The 24,486-nt window shown below is 48.3% G+C and overlaps 3 protein-coding genes across 5 annotated transcripts; all 3 read right to left on the bottom strand.

The window, feature by feature from the left end:
- Positions 1-325: 325 nt before the first annotated feature.
- On the bottom strand, positions 326-6,661 carry LOC116415749. Its single transcript, XM_031920885.1, has 3 exons — positions 2,293-6,661; positions 1,433-1,549; positions 326-902 (listed from the first exon to the last, which is right to left on the bottom strand). Exons 1-3 carry the CDS (start codon positions 2,493-2,495, stop codon positions 668-670), a joined length of 555 nt encoding a protein of 184 aa, XP_031776745.1. The 5' UTR covers positions 2,496-6,661; the 3' UTR covers positions 326-667.
- Positions 6,662-6,788: 127 nt separating this feature from the next.
- On the bottom strand, positions 6,789-8,600 carry LOC116415748. Its single transcript, XM_031920881.2, has 3 exons — positions 8,313-8,600; positions 7,350-7,672; positions 6,789-7,088 (listed from the first exon to the last, which is right to left on the bottom strand). The coding sequence occupies exons 1-3, from the start codon at positions 8,481-8,483 to the stop codon at positions 6,902-6,904; spliced, it is 681 nt and encodes a 226-aa protein (XP_031776741.1). The 5' UTR covers positions 8,484-8,600; the 3' UTR covers positions 6,789-6,901.
- Positions 8,601-9,478: 878 nt separating this feature from the next.
- Positions 9,479-22,980, bottom strand: LOC100679123. Of its 3 annotated transcripts, XM_031920883.1 has the most exons (5): positions 21,701-22,980; positions 18,562-18,640; positions 10,554-10,734; positions 9,844-9,985; positions 9,479-9,659 (listed from the first exon to the last, which is right to left on the bottom strand). In XM_031920883.1, exons 1-5 carry the CDS (start codon positions 21,709-21,711, stop codon positions 9,512-9,514), a joined length of 561 nt encoding a protein of 186 aa, XP_031776743.1. In that variant the 5' UTR covers positions 21,712-22,980; the 3' UTR covers positions 9,479-9,511. The 3 variants fall into 3 exon arrangements, with proteins under 3 accessions (XP_031776743.1, XP_031776744.1, XP_031776742.1); XM_031920884.1 differs by lacking the exon at positions 18,562-18,640 and having other exon boundaries at positions 21,786-22,980; XM_031920882.1 differs by lacking the exons at positions 18,562-18,640; positions 21,701-22,980 and adding an exon at positions 11,402-13,589.
- Positions 22,981-24,486: the final 1,506 nt, after the last annotated feature.

Below are 24,486 nucleotides of genomic sequence, written 5' to 3' on the forward strand. Positions count from 1 at the left end.
AAACAAATTTTAATTGCTTCTGGGGGTGATGCTGCAGTGAATCTTTGCGCAATCGAGGGCAAAATCTCGATGCGCGAATACTCGCTTGGAATGAATATCAATTTAGATTTATTTCTCTCGCTGTTTGAAAAGTATACCCGATGCGCTTGTTTGTGTAGATGAATTTTTATGGCGGGAGTAATTTTCTTCGTTGCTAGAAAACATTCATACGAATAATTCTGATGCTTCTCGCGGCTGCGACATTTACGAGTAACCGTAAACTGTCTGGTAACGGAAGTGCACACTCGACGTATGTTGTACAAAAAAAAAAAAAAAAAATGCCGAATTCGTCTGGCATACTTTATTTGCGATCGTTTTAAACAAATGCACGTGTTTAGTCTGTCTTGAAGAGCCCAATAAAAAACAAGAGCTTGAGCACACTTTTCGTCATCAAGGCTTGTCCCTATTACTGTAGCATATACCCTCGATCAATATTTTAAGTACAGAGTAAATGTTTTAAAGTCCACACCGAAGCTGAATATATATTGCGAACGCCTTGACAGTCTGAGCCTCGTTAATAACACCAAACCCTGTTTAATCGTTTCAAGCCGAGCTTTCTCACGTTGGATAAAAAAAAAAAAAAAAAAAAATGTAAAAACATTGACTCGCCGCTGAAAAAACCGCATCCTTAATAGTCCGATCTAGAGTAAAGTTGAAGCGTCGCGTCCAACTCCTTCATCTCAGTACGTGCGCTGGCTTTGCGACGGTCGCGATCGTCGTATATTTCGGTGAACGATTCGAGCGGCGACTCCAGACAGCCTCTGTAAGCTTTCCTGCAATTCCTCTCCTCCTTGCCCACCAGCTCGGCCCTCCGGTACACGTCCTCCTCCTCCTCCTCCTCTCTGGGATTGTCCTCCGACGGCCTGTGAAAAACGAATTTAATCCTGCACATCTCTGATTACGACGAGGTGTTTGTTTACGTACGTACGGCCCCGCGAGACGTAACTCGCTCGTCAAAGGCTCGCGCGAAATAAATTCGGCGCTGTTTGCTCTCTGTGCACACACACACACACACACACACACGGATACACGCTCGGCTGCTGCAGCGCGCTCGTATGAATAATCGGAATGGAAATATACAAATACACAGGTGCTGGGAAAACGAATAAACGAAGAAGAGCCGCGTGGCTGTCGCGATAATCAAGCAAATAAGTGAGCAGCAGCAGCAGCAGCAGCAGCGTAGCGTCAGCGAGAGCGAGTTAATGGAGCCTGTAACTTTGGCCTAATTAGTTCGCGGGAGCTCTCGCGATGCAATTTCCAATACAGAGCAGCTCTGTCAGATATAGAGGCCGTGTGTGTGTGTGTGTTGTTTGTTGGAACAATCGAGCGCGTCGCCGTGTGACTGATAATGCCTTTTTCTACTCCGATAATACATACAGGTATAGAGACTCACGTGAGGAGCAGGTGTAGCATTTCCTCGACCACGTCCTCGTTGCTTCGGCCGAGCGGCGTCTCGGACAGCTCGCAGATCGTTCGCAGGAGGCACTGCTGACCATCGTTCCAGCCCTGTCTGTGAAGATTAATGGATTGTTTAGAGCTTTCGTATCGGCCTCGAATTCTATGTAAAGACAATTTCCGAGGAAAAGCTCGAGAGTCGATGTGAATATTGCTCTGTGATTTTTCCTCCGCGAAAACATTTACCATGTCAAAGCTAATATAATAAGCGAGCTCCGCTCTGTAAAGCCCGACGACGACGACGACGACGACGCAAAGACGTTGACAAGTCGGTTGATCTCTCGCACAGCAGCGGCAATATCCTCCCAGGAAACGCGTCGACTTTGCGTGTATACACGTCCACTCGACTCTCTCTCTCTCTCTCTCTCTCTTGGCAGCGTAATTGCCTTATGTCCCAATTAATTTACGTTCAAGTTGCCTCGGCGTCCTTACGCTCTGCGCCGTGGGGCCTTTGATCGCTGCTTCCTCTCCTTCTCTCTCCCGCATTTATTAATACAGAGTAGTCACGTACAAAGCAGCTGCTCTGCTGAGGAGCTTGTTAGATCGAAAGCGCGGCCTAAATTCTTTTTTACGCAGCATTCAACTTGATTGATACCGCGGCGCGCGGCTCGATATCGAGCTTCAACTATTTTAATGAAAATTTCATTGCGCGAATGCTCCGGGATAATTAGTTTCCATTAAGCCAAGCGGCCGCTAGATTACTCCGCTGGAATTTCTCCCCTCCTATTCGAGAGCTAATTACATTTTTTCTCCTTCCTCGATCCTTTCGATCTCTAGCTGATATTACATCGGATATACCTCTCCAGCAGCTCCTCCAACGAGGCGTAAATATTCTTCAGTTCCAAAGGGCTCTGCTGCTGCTGCTGCTGCTGCTGCTGCTGCTCTACCTGTCGTTTGTTCCGAGCGTGCAGGAGCATAGGCTCTAATTCGGTCGCGTTCGAGGGCAGATTGTAATTGAATTGAAAGCCACTGGTGGACACCAGGCCGCCCTTTTTGCCCATCACGATCGGCACCGATATGCCCAGAGTGAACTGCAAACGAGAATTTTTCGTCGGCAAATATTAGCCTATACGAAAGCACACGCGCGCTTTCCAAAACAAGAGCTGCGCTTTCATCCCTTGATGCCTCGAATTCAAACGCGCTAATTACGGGACTCGTTAAGCCACTGTGTGCATCCGCTTTTTTACGCGATGCGGAGAAAAGAAGGAGGCGGCACAGCGTGTCTAACAAGCCATACAGTCGTTTTACCTGCAAGACGCCCGATTTCGGAAAGAGCAGAACCGCTTCGTTGCCAAGCGTCCGGGCCACAGTCGACCACAGCAGGACTAGAACAAGACGACGTGGCGACGGCATCGCGCTCGTATACACACACACACAGATGAAGAGTTGAAAAGACAGTCCGAAACAGTATGAGCCCTGGCTCGGCTCCGAGCTCGGCTTTTTCTTCGCTTCTTTATTTTGCCCCGCGCGAGCTGCAGGCCAAATATTAGCTTCGCGGTCATTGACCTCGCTCGCGGGAGAGTATATACAGAGAGAGAGAGAGAGAGAGAGAGAGAGAGAGAAAGAGGAAGCGACCTAACGAGTAAATTAAATTTCATAGCGCGCGATTTCTTCGCTCTTTCTCCCTGCGGCCGTGTAACGCGGTTAGCGAATTTTTCTCACAGCGGCCGAAAAAATCTTACGCCTCGTTAAGCCGCTATATTTCCCGTGGGCTGAAAATCTGATTTATCGGAGTTGATTTTACAGCCTGACTATCTAATAAATCGGATCCAGCCCTATATGGAGGCTCTCGGTATATCGATGCGCTTACGCGGCGGTTTTGAAAAGCTTATTGTTACGTTTTTTTTTTTTTTTTAGGGTTTTGAGTTTTAACATCACCCTTTTTTCTCTCGCGCGTGTGTACTTTGACGCGGTCAACTTTCCCACGTCGGCCGCGGCTCCGGAGATAAATCGGCAGCTTTGCGAAAAAATTTGCGCGCACGTATAACCGGGACTTTTTCACGGCGGCTCTGCTACGGCAACTTTTGAAAAACAAGCGGCTGGAATATATAAAGTACCAGCGTACATTGCGCGCGCTCTAATTTTTCATTCAGCGGATAAATGAGTAAAATTTTTCCATGCCGCTTTCAATTATTTTTCCGCGCCACGGCGCCGAAATTAAGATTCGTGAGCCTCGTTCTCTAATGCTGTTATCCGTGAGTTGCGGAGCGCTCGATATTGCAGTTTTTATACGCTGTTGCTCGCCATCGTGGCTATTGGGATGAAGAAAATTTTATAGAGGCACTTGTATCGAGAAAGAAAGTTTATTTTTTGATAAAATTACATTATACAATTTATCGCTGTAGATCGACTGGAGAACGCATACTCTTAAAACACCTGCGCGGTATAGCACCACGGACTACTTCGCATCCGCAGAGCGCAGATAAATCAGCAGCCGCGCAAAAAGTACCTGCAGCGTTTTTCACGGAAACTTTCGAATAAAAACAAGCGGCCAGAATACGTACGCCCAAAGTGCCACTGGCCGCGCTCTAATTTCACTCTCATTCAGCGGATAAATGAGCGAAATTTCAATTATTCGTCCGCGGAACCGTGTTTACTTAACTCTTTCTCTCTCTCTCTCTCTCTCTCTCTCTCTCTGCTCGTCCTTTGTGCAGGGCGCCGCAAGTCGCGCGATATCAAACTTTCCCGCTGCTATACTATATATATATATATAACCTACGACTGCTCTGCTCTCGATCACACCATACTCGCTCCGAGAGGGATGTTATACTAAACTTTATGAATTTCACACGCGGGAGCTTCCAGGAGAGAAAGTAGCTGATGCTTTTTTCTTCGTTCCCCTCGCGCAGCTCATACTTGGAGCTATTGAAATCCGAGCAATTCGCTAAAGGAATAGTTGGCGAAAAATAAGCGGGCAAATATTTCATCAGCGTCTCGCGATGAATTTACCTTTAGCCCCGAGCGGGAATCTCTCGTATGCGTGCAAAAGCTTCCCCCTGCGAAAAATGCACCTAAAGAGCGAGAACGGGGGGGCCAGGCATAACTGAAGAGAGAGAGAGAGAACTTGCTCCTCTCATTTCCTCTTGAATTTCCGCGGGCGACGAGCCGGCAAGTGAATCAGGATGCTTGTTATTCGCCGCGACGATCGGCCCGAACTTATATCGTGTATTCGATGCGATGCTTCTTCTCTCTCACTATCCGATCGCTGAGTCAGTCGGAAGGAACAAAGCTCTCCGAGCTTTTTATTACCCTATACACGCAGTTCTATCAGACGTTATAACGTATAGACGCGACAGTATAGCATCAGCCTCTCGTGTATACGGATATGAATCCGTAATACAAGCAGTCCATCACGCTATGTTTGCCATTACGGCGCGGCCCTCAAGCAGTCTATTTGAATTAGACACACACACACGTGAGCTCGAACTTTGCCGAACTGCATGTGCATCGCCGCGCGGTGTTATAAGCCCCGCTTGTTCTTTAACTATGCGGCGCGCCCGCATAGCCGAGAATTCCGAGTATTATACTGGCCAACTTTCGCTCATGCATACAGCCGCGATAGCAATAACAATAATGACCAAGGCGACGATGTGCGCCGAGCAGAGAGGTATAGGGGGGGGGGCGGGGCGGTGGCATAAAAATCGTATTGGAATAACGTACACAGATAATCGGTGTTGGCACGTCCGATGGAGAATGAAAATACGTCATTAGCAGCTATTCGATGCCCTTCCGATATGCGCACGCGGCTACGCGATGTGGGATGCATCCGTGGAATTCGATAATATGCCGTGTAGTTGCCGGCCGCGAATTTAGCGGATGCGCCGAATATCGCGCTTTTCTCGCACTCAGCGCCTCGAGAGAAAAATCATCGAAAATTCAAGGCGATACGCGAGCGAGAGAGGCTAATACCGGCTCTTAAAGCTTCGCCCCTCGACTCTCTCTCTCTCTCTCTCTTGCTTCTCTATAAGATTTATCCTCGAAAGCGAGAAAGAAGAAGAAGAAGCTCCGATACTCTCGCAGTGGCTGTCTGCAGGTATAGCCGCGCGCTTCGCTCGCGTGCTGTCGGCCAAATGGCAATCCAGCCTGCTTTTAGCATGGATCTCCGCGTAAAAGGGGCACAACGGGATTTCCTCGGCGGATCGGAAGTGCAGCAGCCGAGCTTTCATCCCGCGCGATACGTGCTCTTGCGGCTATACTACCTTTCTCTCTCTCTCTCTCTCTCTCTCTCTCTATCTCTAGCTCTTTGAAAAAGGTGCTGCCGGGCTACGTCCGAGTCAATCAATAGAGACAGGAGCTTGGCTTTTAGCCTCGAGGAAATTTTCTCGGAGGAAAAATCGATCGATACGGGACAATTAGCGAGAACGAGTGCTTGCGTTCGAATTTTCGCGCGCGGGAACGCTCTCGAGAATACAGAGGCGCGTTAATTGATCCTCCAGCTCTGCGCGAACATTTTCTATGGAATCGAACTCCCGCAAGCTCTACGCGTAATCTTGCGCGCGCGAGTATGGAAATTTATGTTTTTCAAAAAAGCATTCGGCTTTTATTCTCCCTCGATTCGAGCTGCCTCGAGGAAATGCCCCTTTAATATTTGCACGCTCTGCGGAAATTCCAAACAAACGCTCTCGCTGCAAGCTCTCTCAACACTTTTAATCCCTGTATATATGTATACATATATATACACTTCCTCCCGAGAGCTCGCGCGCGCGTACATCCGTTTTTCAAATATTTACAGCTCTCTTCGGAAAAACAAAGTATTTCAGCGTCATAGCAGTTCATGCGACGCGTCTATAAATAATGCGCTCATATCTCGTTGCCGGCTATCTATAGACGCATACACAATCTCTATATCTCGCTCGGTCTTACGCCGGGAGATATCCTCCTGATTTACTATCAATTACTGTTGGGAAAAGTTGCGGGATATCGAGTGTGCGTCATCATCGGGGCTTATCAAAATTTTCCGAGAGGGAGCGGCGCCGCCGCCGACATCATTGAAAATCAATTTGCGCCCCGGGGACTCAGCTATATTTATATATAAACGTATCTTAACCGAGTGCGACCTCGTCGATTGTGTATATTCGGGCAGAAAAAAAAAATATAAGAACAAACTAAAATTGCATCTTATATACGCCGTCGGTACTTTTAGTCAAATGAAAGCTTCGCCGCGGAAATGAAAACTTAGCTCTCGAGCATCTCATGAATGCTGCACCGCATCTTCGCGAATCTCTCTCTCTCTCTTAGCTGTATACGGGGCTATAAAAGGGAGAATAGAGAAGCGGAATAAAGCTCTCGATAAATAGAAGCCAGCACCCCTGGCAAATACAAACGCCGGACGCACATCATTCGTTTATTCTTACAACAGTCCGGGTATATAGAATAATACATAACAAGAATTGAGCAAGAAAGAAGCTCAGTGCAGCGGCGGCACCAAGTATCGTCGAACCGCCGAAAAGACGTCGAGAAAGCTCCTCCGGCAGTCGGGGTACAGGGCGTGGCATCTCTCCGCATCCACGTGTCTCTCATCCCTTCCAAGCTTCTCAGCGGCGTGATACTCCCTGTCCGAGTACTCGTCGTACATCTCCTTCGTGCTCGACGGCCTGAAAAAGAGTACACACACATAGGAGGGACGAACAACAAGCTGTCGTATGCGCATAGTTGGTGTAACGCGAAAAGTCGAATTTTCATCTCTCTAGTCAGCGAGCTTTATCTCGGCGCTCTGCCGACGTGCGGCAGCAGCGGGAGGGACTGCTGCAGCGGCGTCGGCAATCGATACGCAAGCGCGCGCGCTGCAGCACTTTGCTCTACCACTAGCGCTACTATATGCGCTACGTCTGGGTGTGTATGGGAGGGAGACTCACGCGAAGAATGTCTGGAAGAGCTGCTGGAGGAGACCCTGGCGAACGTCGAAGGGCGAGCTTGCAAGCTCGCAGATGGCTCGGAGGAGGCAGGAGCGGCCGTCGCCAAAACCGTAAAGCTCTGCGAGCTGGCTGACGGTCTTGTAGAGGCTCCAGCGGCTCCTGGTGCTGTTGATCTTGCGGATGTCACCCTCGCGGCCGTAGTGGACACCGGGTTCGGTGTAGATGCTCGCGTTGTTTGGCAGGGTGTAGATCGCCTTGGTGAACGCGCCGACTATCACCGACTCGCGCTCCAGCTGCAGCGGTGTACCAAGGCCGAGGATCAGCTGATCGGGAATCGCTCGTTAATTTCGCGTCAATTATTAAAAAGCTCAAAAAAAAATTTTTTTAAATTCCACCCACGCGTAAATTACTCGGCCGCCGGTTTTTTCCTCTCGTCTGCTCTAATCTTGTTGATAATTACGCGGGAGCTTGCGCGCGTCCGCGTCGCCGTGTCTATGTAAATGTGTATATCGGAGAGGGTGCGGCTACGGAGCTATACACTTCGTACACACGCACTGTAGAGTGGAGCCGCGCGAATAATTTAAAGTCTTTTATACCGGCGCCCCCGTGTGCGGTCGTCTATTCTTCTCTGAATAATTAACGGAAGGATTAGGCGCGGCCCTCCAGATCTCTCTCTCTCTCTCTCTCCATATAGGTAGACGTGTACAAGGCACTTTGCTCCGTGCTTTCTCTCTCTCTAGCCGATTAAGCTCTGTGTCTTGTAACGTGCTTTTGAAACTTTTGCTTTTCCCCCGCGCCTGTACAAACACGACGATGCAGCTTTTAAGCTCCGAGTCTCTCCCTCACTTTTTTTCGCGTATACGAGTTTTTAAGTTTTCCATTATGCGCGTCGTCTTTTGAAACGGTCCGAGAGAAAGTTCGCAGCTGCTTGACAATGTATATACAGTATAATATAGACCTTACCAGAAGAATAGACGAGGTCGGCGTATAGACGAGCGTTCGCTTCTGTCGCGAAAGCTGCTGCTGCTGCTGCTGCGAAGCTCCGATGCCTCCTATCGCAGACGGATCATCGCTGCGGGACAGCGAGAGCAGAACGGAAAAGTAGAGGACGGCGAGGACGTTTACAAATGCCATGGCTTATCGGCTGCTCGAGTCTCTTCTCTTCTTTTTTTTTTCCCCCCGATATACGCGGCTCTTGTCTGGAAAGAGACTCTCCAGTGTGTGTAACGGGTGCCGCGCGGTCAGCGGACTGGATAAATATCTGCTCGGCGTCTGCTCGGTCGCGCATTGCGTAACGGTGATTCCCCCGGCTCTTTCTTGACTCGCTCGTTATACACTAGCGGAGAGCGTGCGCGGCTTAATTGCGAGAGGACTTTTTTTTTCTCTCGTCACTTGAGAACGTTAGACCGAGCAAATAAATTGATAGATCGAATCATCCGAGAGAGAGAGAGAGAGAGAGAGAGAGATAAAAGGACGAGCTACACACACACACACACGTATAGCCGCAAGAATCGCTAAGGCTAAAGGACTTATCCCCGACGGAGCTTTGGTCGTGAAGAAAGAGCCGCGCGCGAGAAAGAGAGAGAGAGAGAGAGAGGGAGAAATATAGCTCTGAATAGCGTCTCCAAATTGACTTACGCTCGCTCGTCCTCGAAATTACAAGTAAAAGGGAGAGAAGTAGTAGAGGCGGCGGAAAAGCGACGCTATATACTGCCACTATACACAGCTCTCTCTCTCTCTCTCTCTTTCTCTCCAAGCTGCTGCAATTGAATTACAATCGCGCTCGAACGAGCTAATAAAACTCATCTACAGTTGCGTGTAACGCGGTTATACGAGAAAAAGGCTTTGCAGCTGACAACGCGTTTATACGTATACGTATATACACGACGTTAATCATAGATTCGAGTTGTGTGTATCTCGGTCCGTGTGCGGAGTAATGAAGAAAGCCTCTGCGGATAAAACTCTCGACGCCATAAATTTTCACGTGCGAGCTATCCGCAGTTGCCTTTTACGCTCGCGCTGCAGCTGTTATCGAGCGACAAAACTGCCAATAGCTCGCGCCAAACGGCCTTTCTCCTCTAATGCTTCTAATATTCCTCGACCCCGTAAATAAGCTCCGATGCTACGTGTTTTTTTTTTTTTTTCGGCTCGGCAAGCTCTGCTCATTCCAACCGGCTGACGTAGTCGAGCAAGTTGACGGGGCACTCGGGAAAGGCTCGGGTGCAGGAGTCGCCGAGACGTCCGATTCTCTCGGCGGCGAGGTACTCTTGGTCCGCCGGATCCGCGTACGCCTCCGTCGTCGTCGATGGTCTGTGAGAAAAAAAAAAAAAAAAAACATGACGTCGCATAACGAGGCCTGATGCGCGGCTGTTTTCCAAAGTAGCGTCTCGTGTGTATTCATAAATCAGCTATAGAGCTTGCATACACCCAGGCGGTAGGAAAAAGTATAAAGTAGCTGCCGAGAGAAATAGGGAAGAGACATTAAGTGACTTACGTCAGAAAAATGTGCATCAGCTCAGCGGTTAAGCCTCGGCTGGCGTTTAAGGGCGTCGCCGCCAGTTCGCAAATGGCCCTCAGCAGGCAGGGCTTGGCCGACTGGAGCATTTTGTAAATTTCATATCGGCCCAACGCTCGACCTGAAAAATCCGCGACTCTCGTCGATGAAATATGTATACTTATACGAGAAAGAGAGATAGAGAGAAAAAGTACGAGCGACAGAGTGATTAGCCGGATAAAAGCGAAGATCCGATGAATATCTGGATAATGGCTTTTGTTCCATTGTGCGCCATCTCCGCTTTCACCGCTGTGTATAAGCTTCTTCTACGGCTAATGTGTAAAGGGAGGATAAGACGACGCTTATCATGCATATAGCGCGATCGTGTCTGAACGAAAATTATAATCCCTCGATGTATAACGCGCCATATATAATTACCGACGGTTTAAGCACGCCGGACGCATCACTCCGCATCGATGTTTAAGCCGTCATTAATTTGATCGTCTTACGCGGCCCTCCGTATAATACGTCGATTGTTTTCGTTGCATTAACGTGTCGCGACCAACACACACACACGTTGTATCATATATAATATACGCGCGTGTAACGGAGGCAGCTTTATACGGCGATAATGCGTTATGGCTGTTCGGTATTTTACAGCCTCGATCAGCGAACGAGCTTATAATATATACACGTATATATATATATACCTGTTTCGCTATGCGCCTCGTCGTCGTCGATAGCGTCGGCGGCTGCAGTCGATCTCTGGTAGCGGACGTACGGCTCGGAGAGATAAGACGCGTTGTAGGGCAGGTTGTAGTTGCACTTCATCACGTAGCCCACGATCGTGCTCACCTCCACCTCCATGGGTATGCCCAGCCCGAAGACCAACTGCGCGCATACGAGATCGACGTTAGTTTTCCTTTATAGGCTGCGGGAAGATATATCTCATCTCGAATTAAAGCAACCTTCTTTCAAACGTGCGCGAATCGAGAGCGTTATGAGCTGCGTTTACATCGAAATTCACGATTGCAGCGAATATGGCATAAGGCTGCAGTTGTATATATATAGGTATGTAGCGCGGATCGCGATGTATAGTATGCGCGAAACGCAGTCGGTGCCATCGGCGTCTGTGTGTGTGTGTGTGTGTGTGTGTATTCGTTATGAACGCGCGTATAGTTCTATTGACTTTAGCCTTTCAACGTTTAAATCGGCACTAGCGCGCCGATTGTACGTTTGACGTGCGGCGCGTATACCGTATGTCTGTCGGCAGCCCTATGAGAGATGCGAATTTGCCCGATGGTTAATAAATAATTTTTATCCCCCTCGCTATCGAGAGCTTTGATGCGGGTTATGGGCTAGGAGATTTGTAATGGTCGCTTCGTTGTTGTTGGAATTGTTTCGCAGCTTCGTTGCGTCTCTTTGCGTGTGAGAGGGAGAAAGGTCACGTGCGTTATAATATAATAAATTTTTCAAGCTTAACGTACCTCCTTATTAATTCATATACCGAACGTGAAATCCGTCATAAAAAGTCGAGAAGCAAGAAAGAAAGCCTTACCTGAACTTTGGTGGCAGTTCCATCGGGCGGCGGAAAGACCAAATACCTCCGCTCTCGCTTAGCAGCGTCATTGACGCTTGAAGTAACGAGCAAGAACGTAAGCAGCAGCATCGAAGCTGCGTCAAAAGCCCTGGCTAATCGCATTCTCTCGAATTCAAGCACAAGTCTGCAGCGTCACCGTCACCGCGAGTCTAACGCCGCTGCCGCTGCTGTTCGGTTAACGCTTATTAATATCCTTAACGGATTTATTAGCGAGGGAATTACCGGATCCTCGGTGCTAATCGCTTCGCGCGCTTTGATGCTCGCCGCCGCGCCTCGAGCCGGGCCGCCGAGATAGTTTCGATTGATCGATTAATTTTCTAAGCTTGTTGCGCGAGGTTATCAATTATGATGTGCAACATTTTTATTGTTGGCATAGGTCGTGTTTTTTTCTAAAATTGTTTGGTAATAAATGCTGGTGATTAATCGAGTTGAAAAAGTTTCGAAACTCTTCCGCTCTCTAGTCTCTGGCTCGCGACGATAGGTGGCGCAGAGGCGTTTCATCCTTTCCCACGTTGCGATCGTCTCACAGAAGATATAAGTACAAGGACGTATTGCCCGAGCTTGAGGCCCTTGAGGGCCTGTCTTGCGAGCCGTCAATGTACGTGCACTTAAAGTGGCGCGATCTCCCGTAGTCACTTCACTTTTGACCGATTTCATGTATCGTCATATTCGCGGTTTCTCTCTCTCTCTCTCTCTACCTCTGCCTAAGCAGTATCGTCGGGCCTGCTCTATTGAGCCGCTCATGCTATAAGTCAGTTGAAAATTGAATGACTGTTTTCGGTTATTTTAAGTACATCCTCTTTCTCTCTCACACACACACACAGACAGATTCCCATCTCTCGCCTTCGCGCGAGCTTAACGAACGTCGGCCGTTTAAAAGCGTCGATAATTACACGAGTCTTTGCAGCAGCAGCAGCAGCTATACGTCTATATCATAGTTTTAGTTTTACGACTACTCGGACACGCGGCCATTATATCGGTCTCGGCGCTGCAAAAAAGCCTTTTTCCCAATTAGCGGCCTATACCCCACTGTTATTACTCTCGAGTCCCATCTCGCTTTTTTTACTTCTTCTCCCGTTCAATCGAGCCTTTGTCATCGCGATAACGCGCCGAGGCGACGACGGAATGTAATTAAAGACAGGTGTATATAGGCACTCTATCTCGGTGTTGGGCAGTAGCATATTTTAACAAGCGCGCGCTAAAAAGTTAATTGTGTCTTTGGCCGCGATTAAACGTGATAAATTGGGATTGCTCGTGTGTGTGCGTGTGTAGCATAGTGTCTTGAAAAACGAAACGAGAGTATAGAGGCTATATAGTATAGAAGAGGGGGGGGGGATATTGGAAGCCGGGCCGCGAGCGAGCGGTGGAATCGAGGAGTCATAAATAAAAATGATAAGCCGTTAAATTTCAACAATAATTACTTATCGATCGACCCACCCCCTACTGCGGTATAGAGCGTTTCTATACACACACACACGTGAGGGAGGAGTTAACGAACTGCCCTTTTTCATCGTGTACAAAGGAAAAAAGCTAGTTATGTGTCTTTCTCTCGATGACACACAAAGTCATTGAATATATTCAGCGAGCGACGGATTGGAATTAATGTTAAGTGCGATTCTCGCGGTGTCCGGTAAACCGCGACTGCGGCTTTTGTCCGCTCGAAGAAAGACGGCGGGAAAGTCCGGCCTAATTCCTAATCCCGGGAAATATATAGCCGATGTTAGGTAAGTATGTGATCCACTGCCGAGAGACTATACGTCACGCTCCCACACACACACGCGCACCTTTGTAATAGTCCGCGAAGGATTAAACGTCATATTTACAGCTATGTACGAAAAGGCAATTATATTTATTCTCGGCGCTCGGATTAGAGCACACAGACTAGCACCATGAGTTTAAGGAAAGTCGGAATTGGATTCGCCCCTGCATATATGATTCCTGAGCGAGGGACGTGCCGGCGCGAGTTTACACATCGATCGCGACAAGTTTAACAAGATGGAAAAGTTGCGGAACACGAGGCCTTGCTCTCGCACTTGTACACACTCGCGCTATGCAATCTCTCTCTCTCGAGTTTTGTTTTTCAAAGTTCATCTCGCCGGCCATTTCGGGCGAGCATTGAGAAGGAAGATCGTTGTTAAAAAAAAAAAAAAAAAAAAAATTATTAAATGTTTATTCTTCAGCAAAATTACACACAGCCGTATAGTAGAGAGCGTTTAGAGATGTAAAACTCGGCTGAAGTAGTCGAGAGGAGTTCGTGGACAGTCTTGGAGAAAAATCCGGCATCCCACCCCTCTGCCTTTCTCCTCGGTAGCCGTGTACTCCCGGCGTAAATTTCGCATTCCTCGCTGGTCATCGAGGGCGTGAGAAGCGCGTGAAGAAGCTCCCCCAGGAGACCAGTCGTCCCTTGACGCTCTCGGGAGAGAAACGGTACAGCCGAGGCCTCGCAGAGCATCCGCAGGAGGCAGCTTTTGCCCAAAGTCGATTCCAGCAGCCGGTAGAGGTTCCAGCGCGACACTGCGAGGGTGAAAGTAGTGGATTTGTGTGTGTGTGTCCGTCTTTTGCGCGGGTGTATCGAGTCGTAGGGCAGGTTGTAGTTGCACTTGAGAACGTAGCCCAGAGTCATGGAGATATCCTCTTCCATCGGTAGGCCTATGCCGAAGAGGACCTGTATTTAGCGTTTTTTATTTGAAAATTCTAATCACAGCCAGCATACCTGGACTTTCGTCTCGGTATCGTGAGGCTCGGGGTAGAGCAAAGCTCGCCTTCGTCTTCCGAGAAGGCTGAGCATCGCCGAAAAAAGCAGCAGGTAACGGCTCTTATCATTTTTCGAAATAAACCGACCGCTACCCGTACGGCTGTTAACGAGCCGAGTCACTAACGAGAAACGTCAACTCACTCGGACGTGTTCGCCGAGACGATATCGGGACGCGATCCGGTAAGTCTTCGGCCCGCACGCTTGAAACATGCATCTACAACTCCCATCAGTGCTGCTTCTTTCTCTCCTCGGCGACTACGTCCTCGGCGGAGCGCGGAATTCGGAAATGGCCAGCATCCTGCATCGACCCATCCGGGCGATCTCATATCCCTCGAACAGTAACATGGGCGTAAGTATAACGAGACGTGATAGCGCGTATGGTGCGCCGCAGCTGAGCCGAGTGTAAAGCTATCCGGTTCGCAGATATTCGTGGCTATAGCCGTGCCCCTCGAGGATCCCGTCAACTCGGTCTCTCTCTCCTACTTCTTCGAGGCCAGCTACGGCCTGCCCGACAACTCGAGCTACTACTTCCTGCCCGCCGGTATCAAGAGGAGCCGAAGGAAGAGGGGCATCGACCGCGCGACCGTTTACGCCGTGCTCCAGAGCAGACTTCAGAGGTCGGTATATATGTGCGGAACTTGATTAAAAAACTGCGCGAAAATCAAAAGCGAGTTCCGTGCTTCTCTTCTGTACGAGTTTGCCCCCCGGAGCTATACGGAGCCGCGCGGCGCGTATGACGTGTACATTTTAATCAGAGAGAGAGAGAGAGAGAGAGAGAGAGAGAGAGAGTCTTTGAGCTGGAAAGGAGAGACGTATATACGTTAGGGGGAAGGGGTGGGTATAGAGCTGATCAAATAGGCGCATAACGTCGTTCTGGTCTGATTGAAGCAGCGCCGGATTCCCAGGACACGAGTGTCTGCTGAGATCGATCTGCGAGGCGTCCGAGTACCCGCTCGAGCACAACGGCCTTCTCGGCGACGTCTTCCGCGTTGTCTTCACGTAAGTACACACATACACACACATAGATATTGTTCTTATTTACAGCCAGTCTTAATCACGCGCCGCGCGCGGATGTCCGAAACTCGATTCCGCGTATAATGAGCCGGAGTTGAACTCGGAAAATGGGACTGGAAAATTCTCCTCATTTTCGCGCTGCTGCTCCTACGGGCTCTTTTTCTCGGGGCTATCGCTTTGAACTCGACACCGCGCGCAGTGACAGACGGACAGAGAGAGAGAGAGAGAGGAGAGAGGGAGAGTGAAAAAAGCAGATCAAAAATGAAAATCAGTCCGGCCGAGTAATCGAGTACAAACATTAAGCCTTTCAGTCGCGCTGATTTTTCGAAGCGAGCAAAGGGAAACGATTAAACACAAAACGCTTACGCTTGATCCGGTAATATTATTCGCGCGTTACGCGACTTAATGCACTCAACCACGGCGCGTCGTTATTTCGTCAGGCGAAATAATTCCAAGCCTATTACGCCGGCTCTCGAAAACAGAGGCGCGGCGCATAAATGCATCGTCGAAATGGCCCGCGGGAGTAGCTCGCTTTTCATCTCTCTCTCTCTCTCTCTCACGCGAACGTAAAATATTTCCGAGCTTCTTCGGAGAGAGGGCACGCCGGTGGCGATATTGCGAGCTTATATAATCCAGGCGCTCGTCTAAAATGCCCCCGATAAAAGAGTGGCAGCGGCAGCTAGTCTATGCCTACGTCGAGAGCTGCGCGCGGGAATAATTCAAGCCGCCCTTAAAGCATCGACTGGCTCTCCGGGTTATATCTCGCGGCGTCGGCAAACGGCTTTGCGGCTGTGTGTATATACCTCATAATTGACGGGACCTGTATATATGTGTGTGTGTGTGTGTGTGTTTGTAGGCCGTCGAGCTCGAGGCCGGAGGATCACCTGCCCGATGGGATAGTCGAGGCCGAGCTTAAGGGCAGGAATGCAACCTGCCAGGATTACCACGCCGGATGCCCGATTGGACTTTTCGACCTGATTGGAGTCCTCCAGTGAGGTCCTACGATCGTTCTTTTTTGTACAATAAAACATTTTGTTCTTACACGTTGAATTTTCTTTCTTGGAATAAAGCACGAAATCAGCGCTACTAAGGACTCTCCCAAAAATCAATCTACTCGTAGGTATTTCAGAGGCGGCACGTCAGTCCCAAGATTTACCCAAGAAATTCGGTCGCGATAATCGTGTCAGTGCTTCGTGGAATTTCGCCTCGCTATACACACACACACAGAGCGAAAACTCCCCGCGCTTGACCCGCTGCTCGAGTCGCGCGCGCAGCTGAATGAACGAGCGAGCGCGCGGCGTTCCTGGCTGTAAAACATTAAGTAGGGTGAAAAATGGCGCGGAGTGACTGGAATGTCGTTAAAAATTAAGCCCGCGAGAAAAAATTCATTTCCAGAGTCGTTCCGCGTTGAAGCCTCTTAAAAAGTTTGCTGCTGCTGCTGCTGCTGCGCCTCTGCGTGTGTGTGTGTGTGTGCTCGCTCCACACGTATAGATAGAGAAAGAGCGAGAGGAAAAGCTTTGGCGCGGCCCCGTTTGAAAATTCATGCGGCCTCCCTCTGTGTTTGCCACCGCTCGCATTCTCTTGCCCGAAAAATACGTATGTGTGTGGGAGAGAGAGAGAAAGAGAGGCGGTTTTCCTTTGATAGGAAAAACCCGCCGCGGAGCGACGACACCAGTTGTCAAAGTAAGCGTTTGACGGCTGCTCTACACACGTGTGTGTGTGATATCGCGGACGAGAGAGATAGAGAAAAAAATTCCATCTTCTCCGCGCAGTGCTAGAATAAGGAAAAAAATTCGAGGCTTAGGGTAAACAGTGTCGCTGGACGCTGATGCATGCGCTCTTTTTCCTTAATTAACGGGATTAGTATGCGAGGACCTCTCGCGCGAACGTCTTTACCTATCTGAATTATGCAAGGACGCGCGGCTGCACTTTCGGCACTTTGGCCGTACCGTGAAAGAAAAAATAACGAATTTGAATAAATCGCAGGGATTCCACGCCGTATGTAAGTATGATTCTTTTTTATTCCGCGCCTCATATCACACATGACTTGTTCTCCTCTCGCACTGTGATGAGGCGGGGATAGATTGGATTTTTGAGCGCTTTTTTATCGGCGTGAATCATCAGCGGCCGCTTTTATCTCCCGGCGCGCTTTTTTAATTTTCCCGCGCTGCATGAGCTATAGCGGGGCGAATGGAGTTTTTGATCCGATATAAGAACGCGAGAGAACCGAGCGAAAAGTTATGCAGATCGCGCATTAGAAATTCACGTGGGGAATATTTTAGAAATGATTTCAAGTGCTCTTAAACTCGCTGTATAACGAGGCGTCTCTCAATTAGCTTTTATCGCCTGTATGAAATTCCCGGCGGGACTGAATTGAAATTTCAAATGTGAAATAAAAAAAGCCCTCAATTCGACGTTTATTCGTATACAAAACAATAGACTCGTCGATAGATCCTTCGCAGCAAATCAACAGAGAGCATTATAGATGTATAGTCGCACAGAGGACTATAGAAAGCAGCGGCATCATTCAGTCGAGGACGTCGGTTATGTGCTGATAAATGGAGAACGGGCAGAGCTTGTAGGTATCGGCGCAGTCCCTCTGCTGACTCGTTTTCTCGGCTTGGCTGTACTTGACGGATTCACACTCTGTATACGTCATAAGCATCGATCAAGCTCAGCCGCTGCAATTTCTAATCGATCTGTTGAGAATCGCTGCAATTAATTGCAGCGAGAGAGAGAGAGCGGCAGAGAACTAAGGCGCTGATTTACATATCGAGCGATTACCCGGACGTGAGTCGTACGCGTGAGAGATGGATTGAGAGCTGGTTATTTGCTCAGGGGGTGATCGAAGATTTTGGAAAAAAAAGCATAAAGCTCGCGAGCCACATCTCTGCCAATTTACGAAACTTGACCCATCGACGCTTTTTCCTCTCTCGACAACTTATAAAGCCCCACTGCAAGCTGCACAGGAGCTAGAAAAAGCGTCTCGAGTCCGAGCACAGAGAGAAGCTTGCAGCAGTATAGAGTCGACTATAGCAGCGGCGCAGCCTCCTTTTCTTGCCCTCTGCAAGCTCGGCTTTCATATACAGCTCTCGACTATAAGCGCTTGCGCGCAAGCAAGCGAGTAGGCAAAGCGTGAAGAAGCGCGAGTCCGTCAATCGCTTAATTAGGCGATTAATAAGCCGTTGCATCGCAGCTCATCGCAAAACAGCAGCACGCGATAACACGCCGCCTCTACCTCGCTTATATAACTCGCGCCTCACTGCAGCTCGCTGCACAATCGCTCTGTGGCTGTGTGTATATATATATATATATATATATATATATATATATATGGGAAGGGACTTACGTGAGCGCGATGCGCATGAGATCGACGACGAGGCCATTGTGTACGGCGAAGTAGGCACTGCTTGCCGGGATAGCCGAGGCTGGAAATCATAACACATTTTTTTTTTTATTTTTTTATTTTATAGCTATGACACAGCTCGAGGAGAGATAAGTACGGACTCGGCTGAAAGTTTTTCGCGTCTCTATTCGGTACGAGGAGGACGACGGTACAGCGGGTGAGTAAACGATTGGTTCGGCGAAGGTATATAGCTATCTGCTATACACTTGAGAAGTTGCGCGCAGTGAGCTGCGGCTGACGGTTTCCACTCAAGAAACTGACGCGACGTTGTCGAGCGCTGCTAAACAAACGATTTCGGATATGCTTGAGTGATGTAATGCGCTTTGAAATTTGTTATTCGTCTTATTAACGCTAAATTCACGTTTCTACAGGGCGTCTTATTATGAAGAAGCCGAAATATTTTATTTTATCTGTCAAGACGTACGAGATCCCACAGCACTGCTCGCACTGCAGTCCGGCTCATCAAAGCGCGAAATCCTCCTGCTCCTCCTCTTGCGCCGTATCATCAGAAGCATCAGACTCGCACTCGAATAAGAATATATATATATATATATATATATATATATATATATATATATACGCGGAGATATCGCGCGCATCTGAAATTCCAGTGGCATTTCCGAAAATCACGTATGGAGAGAGAGAGCAGAGTGTGTGCCGCACGCGCGCGTATAGAGTCGAGAGAATAGTTTCGGCAGTAAAGCGCGAAACGGCCGAGTCGATAATACCATAAAGGCGCGAGCGGCAGCAGCGAAGTAACGGCTCAACTGCAATCCCTTTTTCAGCGGCAGTTAGAAACTGGAATAAGATTATACGCGCGCCAAGGTCCCGCGCGCAGCTGCCGACGCCGGCGACGTCGATTTTCATCGGCTATATACACCCGCTATATATATATACGTATACGCGTACACGCACACATATATATATATATATATATACGAGTGTAGAGAGTCGCTTTGTTGAATTTACACGTTGTCGGCGGGGGGCGCTAAGTGAATTTGCACATCGGCGCGAATGTTAAGGTCAGCGACCGATTAACAATTGAAATCATCGACTATCTGTTTTATGCGGAGAGATGCATCTGCGGGTTCACGTAATAGAGTGAAAGCTTCTTACAGGGGAGACGCGCGTCCGGGCCAATTTATACACGCCGCTCGCGATTTCGATTTCTCGCCTTGGAATATGCTGAAACCGATGCGGCTGTTGGCAACATCTTCACTCGGCTATACACGCTCAGAGCCGAGAGAGAGAGAGAGAGAGAGATGCATATTCAGCCGAGAAGAGGAGAACGACGCGGAGCTTATTCACTAGCGAGCGGAGGTATTCCTGAGACGCTGCCGCGTAGAGCAAGAGAGAGAGAGAGAGAGAGAGATGGTCGAGAGTCACGACATGACAGCTATAGATCGCGCGATAAGTCAATGCTGCTACAGACGAGAGCGTATATGTCTCTCTCTCTCTCTCTCTCTCCCTCGTGTTATGTATAGAGAGCGAGAGCTTGAGTTATGGCACACAGCGGAGATGCGCATAGTATATACCCCCCCGTACGATCATTTGCATTCGTCGCTCGGAAGAAGAATTTGATATACGCCTGGTATATTGACTTCTCCGATGTATAATGCGCGGGGTATAACGGTTAAATTTGAAAAATATACGTCACGGCACTAACTCCTCGAATTTGGACTCGAGAGCATCTCGTAAACCGTCTTCCTGTCTATGTTCCTCCTAATTAGCCTCGAAGAATACGGCCACGGATATGGATTTGCTAGTGATCGAGTCGTCCAGCGGTACTGCTAAAAACAGCTGCAACACGCGCGCGGGATTGTTAAAGCTTTAATTAAAGTGAGTGCACTGGACCGATCATGTGTGTGTGTGTATAAGCTCCTGTGTATACGCAGTGAAATTATTCGCTCATTTCGCGTTCGAGGGCGATTCTTTCAAAGCCGCTGCCGATCGATTTACAATAACAATTTCCATGCAAATTCCGAAGCGGCTATTGTGGCTCTATACATTTATTGAATTAACCGCGCTTCGATGTATATGGCCGGAGAGCCTTTTTCCCCATTCGTTATCCCGATGATGAAAGCGTTGATTGCTCTATCTGATATATTATAGATTCGCTTACTTTGCTCGACGATTTACCAGAGCGATTTTAAAGGTGTCGAAATCATACAGTTGAGTTACGCGCGCAGTTGTAGCATGAGCGACCAAAGCAGTAGGCCTATAAGCACGAGGTATATGTTTTAGCATAGCTCACACACCGCTATACGTAGACTCGGCGCGCAGTATTGTCATGAGGGAAGTGGAAAAGCGCCTATGCGCCACCTACCTTCGCCTGCCCGAAACTCGGAGAGGTTATAAGCTGCGACGAAGCGGTCTAATCCTAAATAATAGTATACGTATATATAAAGTAACGATCACATCGAAATCATTCCAAACCGCGCAAGCCGTCGCGCCGCAAGCCTTCGTTACCATAGTCGTGATACCTTCTTCGTTAGGCTATATATATATATATATATATATATATATATATATATATATATATATATATATGCACTGCATTTCTATCGATACAGACCGACCGCAATAACTGTGGATAAAGCCTTAATTTCGATTTGCAATGTCAAGTGTGTTCCGAATTGGCTGACCCTCTCTAGAATCGCCATCGACTGTCCTCGTCGACGATGACGACCATGATTCGCGAGTTATACTCATCCGATCATTAATAATCTATTTTTTTCACGAGAGCGCGCGCGCGCACTCCGATATGGCTATCCGACTGGAATTGCGATTCGGTCGCGATTAATTACCCGCAGCGGTATACGCGTATACTGTACTATAATTTCGCTCTCGTGTATAATTAAATCCCTCTCTCCCGAGAAGTGAATATATATATAGATATATAGAAGATGGAGGAAAAAATCGCTCCATGCAAAATAATCCAATTCCATCGGGACGGGCAGAATTTTAACTAAGCCCCATCCCGAAGCCGTAAAACATTTTACGACACAATACACTTTCCGGAGAATCCGCTACTTTCATCCCCGAAGCCTACTCGGGTATATATATATATATATATAGATACGTCGAATTCATCGGCGAAGCCTGTATACGTCGGTAATAATGATCGATGAGTATAGCATAGGATATAGGTATATAGAGTCTCTAACTGCCATTCCGCTGTCTTCTGGATAGGACAGGCCGCGGATATGACGACGGGCCGCCGCCTGGAGTATCTCGGCGCTCCCCACGGTGATCAGCGATGTTACCAGGATGATTAGCGCCAGTACTAGCCTCGCAGCAACTTCCTCCTCGGAGCTGCAACTCCTATAGCATAAGACACAGTCGGACAGAGGAGATTACAAATACACCATCAGTCGCAAGTATGTGTCTGTGTGTGTGTGTGTGTGTACACAGTATCGAGTGTCACCGGCGCAAACGATAGGAGAAAGAGGGCCGATCGCCAAGTGTATCCCGCCGATATTTCAATTTTCGTCCTGAGCTTTTTCCGCGAGAATCGCAGCAGGGCAGAGCCGAATAGGATATGAAGCGCGCGGATTGAAAGGGGCTTGATTGTAACTGCTCCCGCTAGATCTGGCTCGCTCGCAGTCGCGCTCCGGAGAGAAATTGCATTTCGCGCTCGTCGCTACTACTCTTTCTCTCTGTGCGCGTCATTTGATTTAAACAAACCGACGAGATATCTACTTCCATTTTCGGCCAGAGCGCGCCGGCTCTTTTATAACGGGCGCCACTTTGCGATTAAACGATATCTCTCTCTCTCATCGCTGTATATATACACACGCGTGTGTACTTTTTCCGGTGTGTGTGTGTGTGTGTGTAGACCGTAGGGTCTTGTCTGTTGCAGGTCGGATTGCGGAGCGGGGAAGGGTTGAGTCGGCGGGAGAAATTATTATCGGAGAATGGATATTACTGAAGTTTGATCGAGTGACCCGCTATGTGCCTGTTATACACGCGATACAGCGATGAAAGAGATATCTTATGTCTTTGGGAAAAATTCGATTCGATTGCAGCGATCGTCTGTGAAAGGGGCCGAGACGCATTTCGTGTATGTTAATAATCGGATGACGAAGATCGAGACTCGACGTTTCATCCTCTCTCGTGTCTTATGCAGAGGAAGCTTTGGAAAAATATCGGTTTATTGGAAAATACGCGGACGTTAAAAACCTGTTTGGATGGATATTTTTTATTCGTCGAATCGATCCCGTTTTTCTTTCAAACTCTCCGAAAACACACGATATTAAAATTTTGCAATGATAAAAGTGCCAAACGAAAAATTCGTGCAACGAAAAACCGATCACTCGCGATAGAAAGAAAGAGCTAGGCACAACAACGAAACAGCAAGAAGAAGAATAAATAAAAAAAAAAAAAAAAAGAAAGAAAAATTCAATAAAACGTCCGTCAAGCACGCTCTACCACCTCGGCGCCCATCGGCCCCGTCGACAAACAAAATCGGAAATCAGTCTTTCTCTCCCCTCAAAACGCGAAAATCCCTCGTACACCCTATATACTTCTACTCGACTGCACCGTACGTCCCTCAACCCACACATACACACGCATCGCACGAAATCCACATCAGCCTTTGCTCTCTGCGGAGTACAGCGCAAGCTTCAAAGGAAAAATCCGCCGCGCGCTTTACAGCGGATTTTCCATTTCTTCGCTTACGCAATCTCACCATCGCTTATCCAGCCACACTAATGCTGTAGAGATAAAATTTATCGAAAATTCATCAAAACCCGAAACTTTACAACCCGGTCGTTTTTGTTACAAAATTGTCGGGGGGGAGGAGGGGGGGGGGCGAGTCGCGCCTACTCATACTTTTTGCCAACACCTCGAATTTTCATGCCGAACTTTTTCAAGTGAGAGAGAGCTGTCCGGCGAATAATTCCAAACTGCCGGGAAAAACATCGATCGCGCACTCGCTATAGCTACTGTACACTGCCGTGCGAGCGGAGGCTGAATTTACATATCGTTTAAACGCAATTCACGCCGGGCGCGAGGACGAGCGCGGCTCTAATGACTAAAGTTTACGGGGCGCGGCAGCAAGTCAAACAATCGGCCGCGCGCGACGCCGAGAACGGCTTATATTTCCCCTCCCTGTAACTGTCCCGCAGACGAGCTATAATAAAAAGGACAAACTTTCTGCCTCTACTCTCGACAAAAAAAAAAAAATAGTCTGTGTATAGAGAAGAGAGAGAGAGAAAGAGCTAATAAGCCAGCGAGAAATATGGCCGCCGATGTGTGTGTGTGTGTGTGTATACGTGACGAGCGAGGGTAAAGTTTTTCTCTCGAGCTGTGTAAGCGTTTTTCTTCGTCTCCCCGAAAAACACGGACCCCTTGGAAATTCTCTCTCTCTCTCTCTCTCGTCGACTGATGGCATTGATTCGCGCTGCTGGAAATTCCCGCAGCTCCGTCGTCTGATTTATTCAGGCTGATGTATCCCGAGCTGTGTGTACACACGCGCGTCTTTGTAATTTCCAGGAATATCGATGCGTTATTAGTTTTCCCCGGCGTTAATCCGTACATTGTTTTTTTTTTATCCGCCTACAACATCGAAAGTCTCGACTGTCGATATTCGGATCGGCTGGAAAATATCGGAAAATTCCGATCGCGCGCGAGTGTATAATTTTCGAATTAATGAAAAATAAAATATCCCCAAAAAACGCGCGTCAGTGCGTGTTCCGGGTAAAAAAAAAAAAAAAATACACGCGCCGCGATAAAAGCTCGCGAGTTCCTTTGACAAATATCCCTCTTGCGCTCTGCGCTTTGAATATGAAATTGACTTAAATCGCGCAATTAAGCCGGGAGAAAATTCGCAAAAAAGATTTTAATCGATCCCCTCTGTGCAGCTTC

This window comes from Nasonia vitripennis, chromosome 1 (genome assembly GCF_009193385.2).
Source record: "Nasonia vitripennis strain AsymCx chromosome 1, Nvit_psr_1.1, whole genome shotgun sequence".
Lineage (NCBI taxonomy): Eukaryota > Metazoa > Arthropoda > Insecta > Hymenoptera > Pteromalidae > Nasonia > Nasonia vitripennis.

What these genes read in the sequence shown, in the direction of transcription:
- LOC116415749 (XM_031920885.1), bottom strand. Translation starts at nt 2,495, where the DNA reads ATGGGCAAAAAGGGCGGCCTGGTGTCCACCAGTGGCTTTCAATTCAAT. An exon ending in TTGGAGGAGCTGCTGGAGAG is followed by an intron (nt 1,550 to 2,292) that starts GTATATCCGATG and finishes TAATCTTCACAG; the next exon opens with ACAGGGCTGGAACGATGGTC. An exon ending in ATGCTACACCTGCTCCTCAC is followed by an intron (nt 903 to 1,432) that starts GTGAGTCTCTAT and finishes CGTTTTTCACAG; the next exon opens with GCCGTCGGAGGACAATCCCA.
- LOC116415748 (XM_031920881.2), bottom strand. Translation starts at nt 8,483, where the DNA reads ATGGCATTTGTAAACGTCCTCGCCGTCCTCTACTTTTCCGTTCTGCTC. An exon ending in CGACCTCGTCTATTCTTCTG is followed by an intron (nt 7,673 to 8,312) that starts GTAAGGTCTATA and finishes ATTCCCGATCAG; the next exon opens with CTGATCCTCGGCCTTGGTAC. An exon ending in CTCTTCCAGACATTCTTCGC is followed by an intron (nt 7,089 to 7,349) that starts GTGAGTCTCCCT and finishes ACTCTTTTTCAG; the next exon opens with GCCGTCGAGCACGAAGGAGA.
- LOC100679123 (XM_031920882.1), bottom strand. Translation starts at nt 11,545, where the DNA reads ATGCGATTAGCCAGGGCTTTTGACGCAGCTTCGATGCTGCTGCTTACG. An exon ending in CGAGGCGCATAGCGAAACAG is followed by an intron (nt 9,986 to 10,553) that starts GTATATATATAT and finishes CGGATTTTTCAG; the next exon opens with GTCGAGCGTTGGGCCGATAT. An exon ending in CTGATGCACATTTTTCTGAC is followed by an intron (nt 9,660 to 9,843) that starts GTAAGTCACTTA and finishes TTTTTCTCACAG; the next exon opens with ACCATCGACGACGACGGAGG.